This window comes from Dipodomys spectabilis, unplaced genomic scaffold (genome assembly GCF_019054845.1).
Source record: "Dipodomys spectabilis isolate Male_0828 unplaced genomic scaffold, ASM1905484v1 ptg000018l, whole genome shotgun sequence".
Lineage (NCBI taxonomy): Eukaryota > Metazoa > Chordata > Mammalia > Rodentia > Heteromyidae > Dipodomys > Dipodomys spectabilis.
This window is the reverse complement of record NW_024870695.1, coordinates 21,723,709-21,737,636: the sequence shown is the minus strand read 5'-3', so window position 1 is coordinate 21,737,636 and position 13,928 is coordinate 21,723,709. Positions and strand designations below refer to the sequence as shown.

Genomic DNA, 13,928 nt, shown 5'->3' with positions numbered 1-13,928 from the left:
AAGAGAAGCTTCAGGAGGGAGAGTGGAGATCAGGGAACTCCCCCCGCCTGGCTGGGTGCAGGGGTGGGTGTCCCAAGACAATGTTCAGCTAGAAGAGGGAGTGATGCCCAACAGCCTGGAGAAAAGAAAAGGCACTTCTGTCTCCTCCTTCAGTGTCTCCTTCCCTACCTTTCATCCTCCTTATCTTAAGAGTCAGTAGGTTTCTAATTTTTGTTGTTGTTTTGGGTCTTGCTAGGTAGCCAAACCTGTGAAGGCCTATAATTCTTTTTTTTTTTTTTATGGGGGGGTGAGGAAGTCCTGAAGCTTTGAACTCAGGGCCTGGGCACTGTTCCTGAACTTCTTTTGCTCAAGGCTAGCACTCTACCACTTGAGCCACAGCATCACTTCCAGCTTTTGATGTTTATGTGGTACTGAAGGCTTCATGCATGCTAGGCAAGCACTTTACCACTAAACCACCTTCCCAGCCCTTGACAGTTCTTATACTGTGTATTGACTATGTACAATTGCTTTCTGTCTTTTAAAACCACTAAAACTGTTCCTGGCCCTGGATCTTTGCCACACACGATTAGCAGCATTCACGATTTCATCAATATGCTTCCATTTTTCACTTACCAACGTGGTTCCCCTATTGGGAATGCTCTTTTATTTTGTTTTGTTTGTTTTGTCTGACAAACCGTATGTACTTCTTTTTTTTTTTTTTTTTTTTTTTTTTGTCGGTCGTGGGGCTTGAACTCTGGGCCTGGGCGCTGTCCCTCAGCTCTTCAGCTCAAGGCAAGCGCTCTACCACTTGAGCTACAGCGCCACTTCCGGTTTTCTGGTGGTTTATTGGAGATAGGAGTCTCACGGTCTCTCCTGCCCGGGCTGGCTTTTGAACCGTGATCCTCAGATCTCAGCCTCCTGAGTAGCTAGGATTACAGGCGTGAGCCACCAGCGCCCGGCCGTATGTACTTCTTAAATTGGAGCATTATTGACAAAGATGTGGACAGGATACGAGGAAGCTGCATGAAATAGGCGGCCTCCACCCCCTAGAAGGGACACAAGCTCATGAGCTGAACCTAGTGAGAGAGAGAGACAGAGAGGCAGAGCTGTGTAAAGAGCTGTCCAGCTGGCCTCAGGACTGTGACTTTATGTTCCTGGCTTGTGCAGGAAGGGAGTCAGGATAAAGACACCGTGCTCCTCCTTCTCCCCTCCCTCCCCCGCTAAGGCCTGCCACTGAGTACTAACTGGATTCCAGCTGGAAGTAGAGAGCAGGGGCTGAGGACACAGTCTGCAGAAGTCAGGGTCCTGTGGTACACATCACGGGGAGAATGGCAGAGGACCAATAAGAGCTACTCAGCATGCACACTTACAAACCAATATTATAGTCTCAACTATGCCTCTTCAACTTCTGTATCTTAAAGTCCTGACCCAAATGGAGTTGAAATGAGCTCAGAAGGGTGGAGCCTAGATAGCCTAATAAGATTGTTGTTCTCTCAAAGGATTAGGTCACAAATTTTCACTCATAAAGACAAGACCCTATGAAGACACGGGGAGGGGAGTTATCTATCTCAGAAGCCACCAGCCTTACAACAGAGGACACCGTGGACATGGACATCAACCTCCAGAATTGTGGGAAAATAAATTTCTGTTGTTGTTTTTTTCACCACCTACTGTGTGATGCTGTATTACCCAGCCCCCAACAAATGCAAGGATTCCAACAAGCTATGCAGTGCATTACTTATCACATATGTATTTGCCTCTCCATCTCCCTGACTGAATGGTTGCTGTCTATAGGACTCAGCATTGAGTCAGGTTAAGTGCTCCAGTGCTTCTGGAAAGAGCAGATCTGTTCTGAAGAAAATAAAACAATAAAGTAACTGATGAACTATCATCAAAGGGCCGTACTCGCAGGTGGCCATCCATGGCTCAGGATGGCAACAGTGATGCTGGCATCTGCCAGCACTCACTAGGTGCCCGCCTCCTTCAGCTTTGAGAGGCTAGAGTCCCACCCCAGGATGCCTCAAATGTCCCTTCATTCTGTTCCCAATAGCACCACAACCTTCTCCTTTGTCATGATTATGTGAGTGAACTTCTGTTGTAGGTTCACAATGTTTCTGATCAGTCATACTCCCACGGTCCTAAAATCTCTTCACATTATCTACCAGCATTCTGGCTGTCAACGGCAACGGCATTACTGTGATTCTGGACAGGGAAATTTCAAAGGCTCAGAAAGAGAAAGGGACCACTTCAAGGTGATATAGAAAAAAGTCTTGTCTTGAAATGTCTCCCCCAAGGAGGTATTAGGTCTCTGGCTTTCCTCCCTGAGCTTTCTTTTTTTGGGGGGGAGGGGGTAGGGAAATCTTGAGGCTTGAACTCAGGGTCTGGGCCCTGTCTCTGACCTTTTTTGCTCAAAGCTAGCTCTCTACTAGTTGACCCACAGCTCCACTTCTGGCATTTTGTGGTTAATTGGTTATGCATCTCACAGACTTTTCTTGCCTGAGCTGGCTTTGAACTTGGGTCCTTAGAACTTAGCCTCCTGAGTAGGTAGGATTACAGGTGTGAGTCATCAGCATTTGGCTCCTTTCTTAATTCTTCGGCAGCTGAAACTGAGCTGGTTCAGGAAGCAGGCCCTGGTGGGAGAGAAGGGGGTGTGTGTGTATAAGATGGCAGATAGCTCTGGCTTAGACAGAATTAGAAAGTTATTGAGGTGTGGTTAGGCTATATTTAGCTAGGAATGTGTTTGCTCTCCCCAGAGAAGTCTTGTAGACCTCCCTGGGACTAGGAGCCCAGAGCCTCCAACAGCTGGCCCAGGGGCCTGTGCTGTGAGCACTCTCCCGTCTCATTCCAGAGGGCCCTGAGGCAGCCGTGAAGTCCAGCTTTCACTTCTGCCCTGGCTCAAACGTCACCACACTCCCTGCCTCTGGGAACAGTTTTCTCCCTTAGCCCTCCAGTCCCTAGCACTAGGTAGGTTAGGTAGTCCTATGGGGCTCTGGCAGCAGCCCAGGCTGGGCTGGATCCTGGCTCTATTAGTTGCCTGTCAGAGGAGATACTTAACCTCCTGAGGCTTTACCTTCTTTTGTGTAATGAGGATCGCAGCTACCCAGGAGGTTGTGGCTTCAGAAAGTTAACACAATGGTGCTTGACACTCCCTTTAGAGTGGGAGGATTTGAGGATAACTGCTGGCTCTTTTCTGCTCTGTTGACAAAGACAATAGAATCCGAAGAGACCTGTATGTGATTCAAAACATTCATTGTATTATGAAGTTCACTTATGAGTACGAACTCTTTTTTTTTTTGTCAGTTGTGGATCTTGAACTCTGGGCCTGGGTGCTATCCCTGAGCTCTTCAGCTCAAGGCTAGCACTCTTCCACTTGAGCCACAGAGCTATTTCTGGCTTTTGTGGTGCTCAGGAATCGAACCCAGGGCCTTATGCATTCAAGGCAAGCACTCTACCACTGAGTTACCTTCCCAGCCCCTGAATATGAACGCTTTTATTTTTTATATTTTTGGGTCCGGTCGTGGGGCCTGAACTCTGGGCCTGGGCGCTGTCCCTCACCTCTTCAGCTCAAGGCTAATGCTCTACCACTTGAGCCACAGCGCCACTTCCAGCTTTTTTATTTTTTCTGCTTATGTGGTGCTGAGGAATCGAACCCAAGGCCTCATGCATGCAAGGCAAGCGCTCTACCACTGAGCCACCTTCCCAGCCCTGAATATGAACTCTTTACCTGGCAAATGACTGAGACATAAAGAAAGGAAGAAAGATATTCTCCATTCTCTCTACCAGGAACCCAGGACCTAGGGCTTGATAGGCAGGTGCTCTACCCCTTGAGCCAGGCCTCCAGTCCTAGTTTATTTTAATAGCTACACAGAATTCCATAGAAGGCATGAGCCACATTTCCAGCCACTTTCCATTTGATAATTTTCTCTTCCTCGTACAACACAACAGTGGCAGGATGATGATTCATGAACAAATACCATGATGAAATTATTCTTTATGTGTCTGTGTGTGTCCCTGTCCTGGGGCTTGAATGCAAGGCCTGGGTGCTGTTCCTGAACTTTTTTTGCTCCAGAATAGCACGCTACCACTTGAGCCACAGCTCCACTTCTTGTTTTTACTAGTTTATTGGAGATAAAGAGACTCATGGACTTTCCTGCCCAGGCTGGCTTCAAACTGTGACCCTCAGATCTCAGCCTCCTGATTAGCTAGGATTAAAGGCATGAGCCACAGGAACCTAGCTGTTTTGATTTTTATGGGTTGCTTCCCCTAGAGTGTGGTCATTCACGTACAACCCTGGCCCTTTATTTATTTATTTTTTTACAGTTTATCACTAAGAGCTTAATTCCCCCAGACCAAGTTTCCTTATCTAATCTGCTTGCTCAGGACACTCGTTTTCAAGCTTAGCTGCGGCAGGTTGGTTCTGCTTGCTTCGAGGGGAGGGAACACCAGTTGCAAACAACATCTTTATGAGTGTGGATGCAGATGGCTCTCTGGGGACAAGGGGCTTAGGTGGTGAGTGCTAAAAGACAAGTGGAGGAATCAGGCCTGGGGGTGAGCAAGACCTGGTTAAGTGATGTCCCTTCCTGGGCCTCAGTTTCCTCCTGCATAATCTCCCACTGGTCACGATTTAGGTTTGGAACCGGATACTGGTGGCTCACAATGGTAACTGTTGCTACTCAGGAGGCTGAGATCTAAGGATCATGGTTCAAAGCCAGCCTGGGCAGGAAAGTCCATGAGACTCTTATCTCCAATTGACCAGCAAAAAGCCGGAGGTGGAGCTAGGACACAAGCGGTAAAGTGCTAGCCTTGAGCATAAAAAGCCCTAGGGCTCAGATCTCGGCCTTTATTATTCCCTGGTTTTCCATTCACTCTCCTATCATATTTCCTCTGTACGGCCTGACCTGCTGGAGAGGATCTGGCTTCACAATGCCAGAAAGGGTAAAGCCAAACAAACAAACAAACAAACAAAAAAAACCATACGTGCTCCTCTCCAGGTCCATCATTTATTACTTCTTGCTTGACTTTGGCTCCTTTCCTTTCAGCTCTGCAATCGAGTGCTCCTGTCTGAAGCTGGCGAACAGCCCCTCGGAGCGCCGGGTTCGCCCATCGTTTGCTTCTGTCTGGCTCCGCTCTCTGGCTGGGGCTGAGACGTCACATGCGATCCTGGGCTCGGCCAGCAACTTAGATCCCCTGGCCTTATGAGCGCTTCCGGTTCCGGTTGCGGTCGGACTTGTGTCCCTGGAAGTGGCACCATGGCGGGGAGCCGCCTGGAAACTGTGGGCAGTGTTTTCACGAGGTGCGTGCTCCGGGCTGGGGGTGGGCGCTCCCCCGGGCGGCGGCGGCTCCCCCGGGCGGCGGCGGCTCCCCCGGGCGGCGGCTCCCCCGGGCGGCGGCGGCTCCCCCGGGCGGCGGCGGCTCCCCCGGGCGGCGGCTCCCCCGGGCGGCGGCGGCTCCCCCGGGCGGCGGCTCCCCCGGGCGGCGGCGGCTCCCCCGGGCGGCGGCGGCTCCCCCGGGCGGCGGCGGCTCCCCCGGGCGGCGGCTCCCGAGCTCACCCACCGTGGAGGTCTACCGAGGAGGAAGGGACGGCGAGGCTGATCGGCCTCCTCTCTAGGGAAGGGCCGTCCTTTGCGCTTTCGGCGATGGGACGGGGTGGACGGGGTTGGGACGCGTGTGGGGTGTGGCCCGGTGGGGCGCCGGGGGGCGGCTATGTCTTCCGTGGGGGTGGGAACGGCTCCTCCTCCTCCCCCCCTCCCCTCCCCCCTCCCCCTCCTCGTCCTCCTCCTTCCCCCCTCCTCCTCCTCCTCCTCCTCTCCTCCTCCTCCTCTTTCTCTCCTCCTCCTCCTCTCCTCCTCCTCCTCTTTCTCTCCTCCTCCCCCTCTTCCCCCCTCCTCCCCCTCCTCCCCCTCCTCCCCCTCCTCCTCCTCTCCTCCTCCTCTCCTCTCCTCTCCTCTCCTCCTCCTCTCCTCCTCCATGCTACGTAGTGACTTGGCTGTTCCAGGCTCTGCCAGGCTGATCCAGGGGCTTGGCACCGACTGACCTTGATTCTGTCTCAGGACCCGGGACCTGCTCCGGGCGTCGGTGTTGAAGGAGAAGCCCCTGTGGTACGACGTCTACAAGGCCTTTCCGCCGCTGAAGGAGCCGGTGTTCCACAGGCCTCGCTTGCGTTATGGCAAAGCCAAAGCTTCCATTCAGGACATCTTTTACCACGAGGATCGGATCAGAGCGTGAGTGCGCAGTCCCCGTAGCGATCGGGACGCGACAGAACGCCAGAAAGGAAGGGCTCTTGTAGCCAGTTGGTAACAAATAACCAGTCGAGCCAGGGGCACGGAGCCGGTCTTGTATGTCAAGTCAGAACGTAGCATCTCAGCCCCCTTTACCCTGGGAGGGAAAAAGTTCTCGAAGTGGACTTTGGTGTCCAGTAGCTGATCCATCATTGAAGTTATAAACATCTGTTTCCTGAGCACTGTGTTAACCGTTGGCTAACAATATCTCATGGCTTTACTCGAACAGTACGAGTAAGGTCGTCTCCTTCGCCTTTTTTTTTTTTTTTTTTTTTTGGTGCTGGTCCAGGGGCTTGAACTCAGGACCTGGGTGCTGTTCCTGAGCTTTTTGGCTCAAGGCTGGCATAGTCTACCACTTGAATCAGAGCTCCACTTCTGACTCTGTGTGTGTGTGTGTGTGTGTGTGTAATTGGAGATAAAAGATTTCACAGATTTGGGGCTGGAAAGGTGGCTCAGTGGTAGAGCACTTGCCTTGCATGCATGAGGCCCTGGGTTCAATTCCTCTGCACCACATAAGCAAAAAGAAAAAAGCCGGAAGTGGCACTGTGGCTCAAGTGGTAGAACGCTAGCCTTGAGCTGAAGAACTGAGGGACAGCGCCCAGGCCCAGAGTTCAGGCCACATGACCCGACCCAAAAAAAAAAAAAAATTTCACAGATTTTCCTGCTTGGGCTGGCTTCAAATTTTGGTCTTCAGATTTCAGATTTCAGCCTCTTGATTAGCTAGGATTATGGGCATGGACCAGTGGTGCCCAACTCTTCTCTCTCCCCTTTTTCTCCATAGTACTTTCTCAAGGTAGACGAACAAGTATGTTCTTGCTCTTTGTGGATCTTTTAGAGATGAATATGGGATCTTTGGGGGAAATTCGAGATTATATATATAAATATATATATATATACACATATATATACATATATATGTGTATATATATATATACACACACATATATACATATATATTTTATTATAAAGATATTGTACAAAGGGGTTACAGTTATATGAGTAAGGTAATGAGTACATTTCCTCTTGAGCATTATTACCCCTCCTTTGTTTTTCCCCAGTAGAGTTTTTTTGTAGGTCGTCGGTCTTGAACTCTGGGCCTGGACGCTGTCCCTCAGCTCAACTCTTCAGCTCAAGGCTAGTACTCTACCACTTGAGCCACAGCACCACTTCTAGTTTACTGGTGGTTTATTGGAGATAAGAGTCTCATGGACTTTTCCTGCTCTGGCTGGTTTTGAACAGTGATCCTCAGATCTCAGCCTCCTGAGTAGCTAGGATTATAGGCGTGAGCCACCAGCACCTGGCCCAGTAGAGATTTTTAAGTACCTTCTTTTGCTCAGATCCATTGCATGAACTTGATTAGGATGCTTTTGTTCTTCATTTACATTATCCTCATCCATCCTTCAATGGATAGCACTGGAAGTGGTCTCTGGAGAAGGTGAAGTGTTTTGCTGCTGCGCATTCTCTCTGTCTCTCTCTTAATGTCAGTACATAATTAGTTAAACCTTTAATTTTATCTTTGTACCTTCCCCCACTCCCCCCCCTTATCTAACATGGTGGTTTTCATAGTTTCAAGAATTTAATAGCAAAATAAATTCCAGTGGTGTCAAGAACTAAATGTAAAAAGTGAAACAGCAATATTGGAAGACAAAAAAAAGAGAGAGGAAGGTGGCTCAGTGGTTGAGTGCTTGCCTTGCATGCATGAGACCCTGGGTTCGATTCCTCAGCACCACATAAAGCCAGAGTGATACTATGGCTCAAGTGGTAGAGCACTAGCCTTGAGCTGAAGAGCTGAGGGATAGCATCCAGGCCCAGAGTTCAGGCCCCACGACTGACAAAAAAAGAAAAAAATAATGTGTTAAAGGTTTATAAACCCCAGAAGCCATGAAAGAAAATGTTAAAAATTTCTGCACAAAACAGTACAAAAGGCAACCCAAATTTTTTTTTTCTGGTTATGTGGTGCTGAGGAATTGAACCCAGGGCCTCATGCATGCAAGGCAAGTATCTACCACTGAGCCACCTTCCCAGCCCCCCAAATTTTTTTTTAAAAAAAGGTTTGTAGCATATTTGACAAACAACTGATTTCCTATTTACATAACTACAATATTTGCTTATAAATTGATAAGCAACTAATCACTTAGTTTGGGTTTCTATAATTCAACAGACTGGATGGTTTATAAACAAAAATTTACTTGTCATAACTTTGGAGGCTGGAAAATATGAGGTCAGGGTATAAGCAAGGTAAGTTCTGGAGAGAGCTTTCTTCCTGATTTGGAAGAGGGCTGTTTTGCTATGTTCTCACATGGAGAAGAGCAAAGAAAGAAAGCAAGCCTCTGTCTCATTTCTCAGTGCACTATTTTATGGCCTAATAATTTCCCAAGGGTTTCATCCCTGAATTCTATTCCCTTGGGGATTAGAATTTCAATGTAAGAATTTCAGGGGACACAAACATTCAGTCCATAGCAACTGCCAAATAGAAAAATGGGCAAAGAATGTAGAAAGGACATGCAGTAAGGAAATTCAGTTTTCTTTGCAATGTGTAAAGATGGCCAGTCTCTTTCATTAAAGAAAAATCAATTTGAAAGTACAATTAATTATAATATTTCACTTATCAAATTGGCAATGATAAAAGAGTTGGAATATACAGTTTGGTCAGGATATAGTAAACTTGGTACTCACACATTACTAATGTGAGTATAAATTGATACCACTGTTTTAGTAATTTAGAAGGCTTCTTTCCAAGTAAATAAATGCATGCTTTGATCCCATAATCATTTCTTTGAGCTTTTGCCTCATGTACTTGCAGAGTACACTGGGACATCTGGGTGCAGGTAATCCTTGCAGCATTGCCTAGGGTAGCAAACAACTGGAAACAGTGTACATGCATTGGTTTGATATGGTCTCTTAATCTCTTAAGTTCAAAAGGGAAGCTGGAAGGTGAGAACTGACTACTTAATGGAGTTCTTTTGGAACTAGATAGAGGTGATGCACAGTGTGATTATGCTACACATGCATTGGTGGCTAATGCCTATAATCCTTGCAGCTCAGGAGGTTGAGATCTGAGGCTTTTGAAGCCAACCCAGGCAAATCCCACAGGCATTTCTACATGTTTACTATTATTGGAGATTGATGTTTTACTTTTTATATTTTCTAGGAAATTTTATTCTACCTATGGATCTGGTCCAAAAGCTTTTGATCTGTTCAATCCTAACTTCAAGTCTACCTGTCAACGGTAAGTCATGAAGTCCTGAGTTATTTCCCCTATCTTCAAGAATTAATTATCAGTTTGAGAAGTTTTCGAGTACACTTTAGAAAAAGATGTTCCTGTAGGAAGATAATATTGAGGGAACGCTTGATGCTATGTAACAATAACATGTCAGTTTTGTTGTACTGGAGTTTGATTCTGGGGCATTGTATCCACACAGGCACTCTACCACTTGAGCTAGTCCCCAACTTACATCACCGTGTCTTGACAGCGCTAACATACAGGTCTAAGATGAGTCTGCTTGGGTTTCCAGATTTGTGGAGAAGTATTTTGAATTGCAGAATCTTGGAGAAACAGATGAAGAGAAGTTATTTGTGGAAGCAGGGAAGGCTTTATTGGCAGAAGGTATCATTTTAAGACGAATAGGAGAAGCAAGGACTGTGAGTACCTTATTGTTAAAATTGTCATTGCCTGGCTAGGGATATAGATTAGTGAAGAGCACTTGCCTGGCATGTAATGTGATTTTTTTCCTTATTATTACACTAAAATTTTTAAAAATATATATGTATGTGTGTGTGTGTGAAAAAAAAAATATATATATTTTGTCGGTTTTGAGGTCTGCACTCTGGGCCTGGGCGCTGTCCCTGAGCTCTCCAGCTCAAGGCTTGTGCTGTGTACCACTTGAGCCACACCGCCACTTCTGGCTTTTTCTGCTTATGTGGTACTGAGGAATCAAACCCAGGGCCTCATGTGTGCAAGGCAAGCACTGTACCACTGAGCCACCTTCTCAGCCCCGTACACACACACACACACACACACACACACACACACACGCGCGCGCACGCGCGCGCGCACACACACACACACATTGTTGTTGTTGTTGGTCATGGTGCTTGAGCTCTGGGCCTAGGTGCTATCCCTCAGCTCTTCAACTCAAGATGAACACTCTACCAGTTGAGCCACAGCACCACTTCCGGTTTTCTGGTGGTTAAGTAGAGATAAGAGTCTGAAAGACTTTCTTGCCCAGGTTGGCTTTGAACTACGATCCTCAGGCCTCAGCCTCTTGAGAAGCTAGGATTATAGGTGTGAGCCACTGGCGCCCGGCTAAGTTATGTTTTTATTAGTATCAGTTGTACAAGGGTCTTTATTTGGCATACTATATACACATACAGACACACACATACGTATACCCACACACATGTGGACACATGCACAGTGTACCTTGTTCAGACGGTACCTTGTTCAGCTTACCCCTTCCATCACTCTCATTCGTCTTTCCTCCGCACCTTGCCAAAGAGGCCCTGGATTTGATCCTTAGAACTACAACCTTCTCCCACCCCCCAAAAATAAACCTTATTTAAGTGCCATTCCTAGGGCTTGAACTTAGGGCCTACATACTGGTCCTGAGCTTCTTTTGCTCAAGGCCAGCACTCTCCCACTTGAGCCATAGCTCCACTTCTAGCTGTTTTGGAAATTTAGTGGAGATAAGAATCTCACAGATTTTCTTGCCCAAGCTGGCTTTAAACTGCAGACCTCAGATCTCGGCTCCTGAGTAGCTAGGATTACAAGCATGAGTCACTGGTGCCCAGCTAGTATTGTTGCTTTTTTAAAAAATCAGGACATTGGCTCATATATGTAAACACCAGATCAAATACTGTTAGATTGAATATACTGGAATTTTCTGGTAATGATTGCTATTTATTTATTTATTTTGTCGGTTGTGGGGCCTTAACTCTGGGCCTGGGCACTGACCCTGAGCTCTTCAGCTCAAGGCTAGTACTGTACCACTTGAGCCATAGCGCCACTTCCGGCTTTTTCTGCTTATGTAGTGCTGAGGGATCGAACCCAGAGCCTCATGCATGCAAGGCAAGCACTCTACCACTGAGCCACCTTCCCAGCCCCATGATTGCTATTTAGAATGAAGTGAGTTATCATTGGTGCTCCTGAAATTTGTTTTTAATAGAATTTTTTGTGTGTATATGCAGAGAGGGAGTCTTGAGGACTTCTCTGCCTGGGCTTGCTTTGAAGCACACTCCTCAGATGTTAGCCTCTCCAGAGTAGCTAGGATTACAGGTATGAGCTACTGTTGTCTGGCTCATAGAATTTGACTTGAAGTATTAGTGCTAAATTTCTCACTCAGTGACAAAATGTGCTGACTGCTATAGCTCCAGTCAGTTGAATGAAAATGGTAGTAACTGTATAACCTATCTGATGTTTTAAGCAGCAAAAGGTAGTCACTTTTTTTCTGGAAATCTCAACAGGTAAATGTCAGACCCCAGACTGGGTTGGAAGGGAACCAGCCTCAGAAAGAAGTTCCAGACCAGCATTTGGAGACCCCCGAAGAGCAGCTGAAAGGTCTCTCTCCTTCTTGAAGGGTGTGCGTACCATGCATACTGACAGCCACACAGTGCCCGCTGGATGAATGCTGAGCTATTTTTAATAGTGGAACTGTGTAAATACTTCTTGATCTCTAAGGCATATGTTTGCCTTCTCTTCCCATTTCTGGGTTGGCAGAAAACTCCATATCATGGTTGGAAAGAAGCAGTTTTGTGAACTTTTACTTTAGGACATTACTAAATAAAAGATTCCCTAGCTGCTTATAAAGTAAATTGTAAATTTGAAATTGTAAATAACACGAAGAAGCCTTTATAAAGATTATTTGATGAGCCTCTTCCTGATGTGGTGTGCTCAGATGTGTCTGTCAGCCTGTGGGCTGGCTACATCTGGGCTGGTATGAATCTTACTGGGTCCTTCTGACTTTTGCCTGCACACATGGTGTGTGAGAGGCTGAGTTTGACTTGTGTTTTGCATTCAGAGCCAGGACCCATCAGTGGTGAGAGGCAAAGACCAAAAGTAACTTTTACCTCCCGAATGGAGTGTGTTGGTGATAATTGGCATAGACCTGCAGCAGGTAGGATGCTCAGTAAATACTTGCTGAAAGAATAAATGGATGAATGATTATACCCAGCTAAAGACTGAATGGTTTCTGTTGGTCACCGGACCTGCTTGGTGGTAGGATGAGGTCAGCTGATTCAGATGGTGTTCTCCACTACCCCTGGGATTGAGTTGTGCTAACAGTTCTAACCAACTGTTTCACCCTCTTTTACCTGTTTTACTAAGGAAGTGAAATATTCTTCTATGATTGTAACTTTTTGTTGTTGTTTTGGTTGTGGGGCTTGAACTCAGGGCCTGGGTGCTGTCCTTTGAGCTCTTTTTGCTCAAGACTAGTACTCTACCACTTTGAGCCACAGTTCCACTTCCAGCTTTCTGGTGGTTAATTAGAGATAAGAGATTTCCTGCCTGGGCTAGCTTCAAACTGGATCCTCAGATCTCAGCCACCTGAGTAGCTAGGATTACAGGCATGAGCCACCAGTGCCCCATGTTTGTAACTCTTGCATTTGTAATTAAACCAGTAATTTTTATCACCTAGTAGTAAACTACTTCAGAAATACTGTATTTTATTTTATTTATTTATTTTTTGTCGGTCATGGGTCTTGAACTCTGGGCCTGGGTGCTGTCCCTCAGCTCTTCAGCTCAAGGCTAGCGCTCTACCACTTGAGCCACAGCACCACTTCCAGTTTTCTGGTGTTCATTGGAGATAGGAGGAGTTTCACAGACTTTCCTGCCTGGGCTGGCTTTGAACCAAGATCCTCAGATCTCAGCTTTGTTAGTAGCTAGGATTATAGGCATGAGCCACCGATTCCCGGCTAGAAATACTGTATTTTACAACCTGCATGTACACTGGGCACCAGAGCCTTACACCTGTAATCTTAGCTATTCAGGAGGTTGAGATGGAGGATCAAAGTTTGAAGCCAGTCTTGGAAGAAAAGTCCTTAGGACACTATTACCAATTAACCAGTAAAATGCTGGGTTCCAGCGGTAAGGTGTCAGCTGAGCAAACAAGCTGAGTAAAAATCTTGAGTCCCTGAGTTAAATCCCTGGTACTGGCAGGTGGAACAAAAACTTGGGTGAGCTTTATGACCCGGTATTTGGTCACTACACTCTCCTGGCAGACCCAAAGGCAGGGTCTGTCTGCTTCCTTGCTCTCAGTGCATGAAGGTGAACCATCTAGGACACAATAGCAGTTCTCAGCTGTGCTGTTCCTCCCGCCCTGAACCCCCAATGTTATCTGTTGTCTGTCTCACGATTGCTGTGCTTGGGTGCTTCACATCCTTTTAGAGACATTAGACAAGCATTTGGTGCCACATGTCTGGCCAGACCTTGGGAAGGTAACCCAATGAGCAGGTGAAGGAGATAGTCTTCTCAGCAGCAACGATGGGGTGAGCTGTCACTCATGTCTAAATCTTGTTTCTGGGTTTTGATTTTTTAAATTCTGTTCTCAGCAGCAGTGTGAGAAAATGCCTTTCCCCACACATTCTGATCTTGTTACATGAGAGAAGACTCGAGAGCCTGGGCCTGGGGGGAGGGAGAGAGGCTCCCACTACAGCGCCTTGAGTCTCGGTGATAGG

At 47.0% G+C, this 13,928-nt stretch overlaps 1 protein-coding gene and 1 long non-coding RNA gene across 3 annotated transcripts; one reads left to right on the top strand and one right to left on the bottom strand.

The window, feature by feature from the left end:
• Positions 1-2,534: 2,534 nt before the first annotated feature.
• Positions 2,535-5,033, bottom strand: LOC122100814. Its single transcript, XR_006146263.1, has 3 exons — positions 4,957-5,033; positions 3,050-3,206; positions 2,535-2,609 (listed from the first exon to the last, which is right to left on the bottom strand). It is a non-coding gene; the product is annotated as an uncharacterized LOC122100814 (long non-coding RNA).
• A 147-nt stretch (positions 5,034-5,180) lies between these two features.
• On the top strand, positions 5,181-12,426 carry Mrps23 (mitochondrial ribosomal protein S23). 2 transcript variants are annotated; one of them, XM_042673644.1, is made up of 5 exons: positions 5,181-5,272; positions 6,030-6,200; positions 9,409-9,486; positions 9,773-9,899; positions 11,721-12,426. In XM_042673644.1, exons 1-5 carry the CDS (start codon positions 5,229-5,231, stop codon positions 11,829-11,831), a joined length of 531 nt encoding a protein of 176 aa, XP_042529578.1. In that variant the 5' UTR covers positions 5,181-5,228; the 3' UTR covers positions 11,832-12,426. The 2 variants fall into 2 exon arrangements, with proteins under 2 accessions (XP_042529578.1, XP_042529579.1); XM_042673645.1 differs by having other exon boundaries at positions 5,214-5,268; positions 6,026-6,200.
• Positions 12,427-13,928: the final 1,502 nt, after the last annotated feature.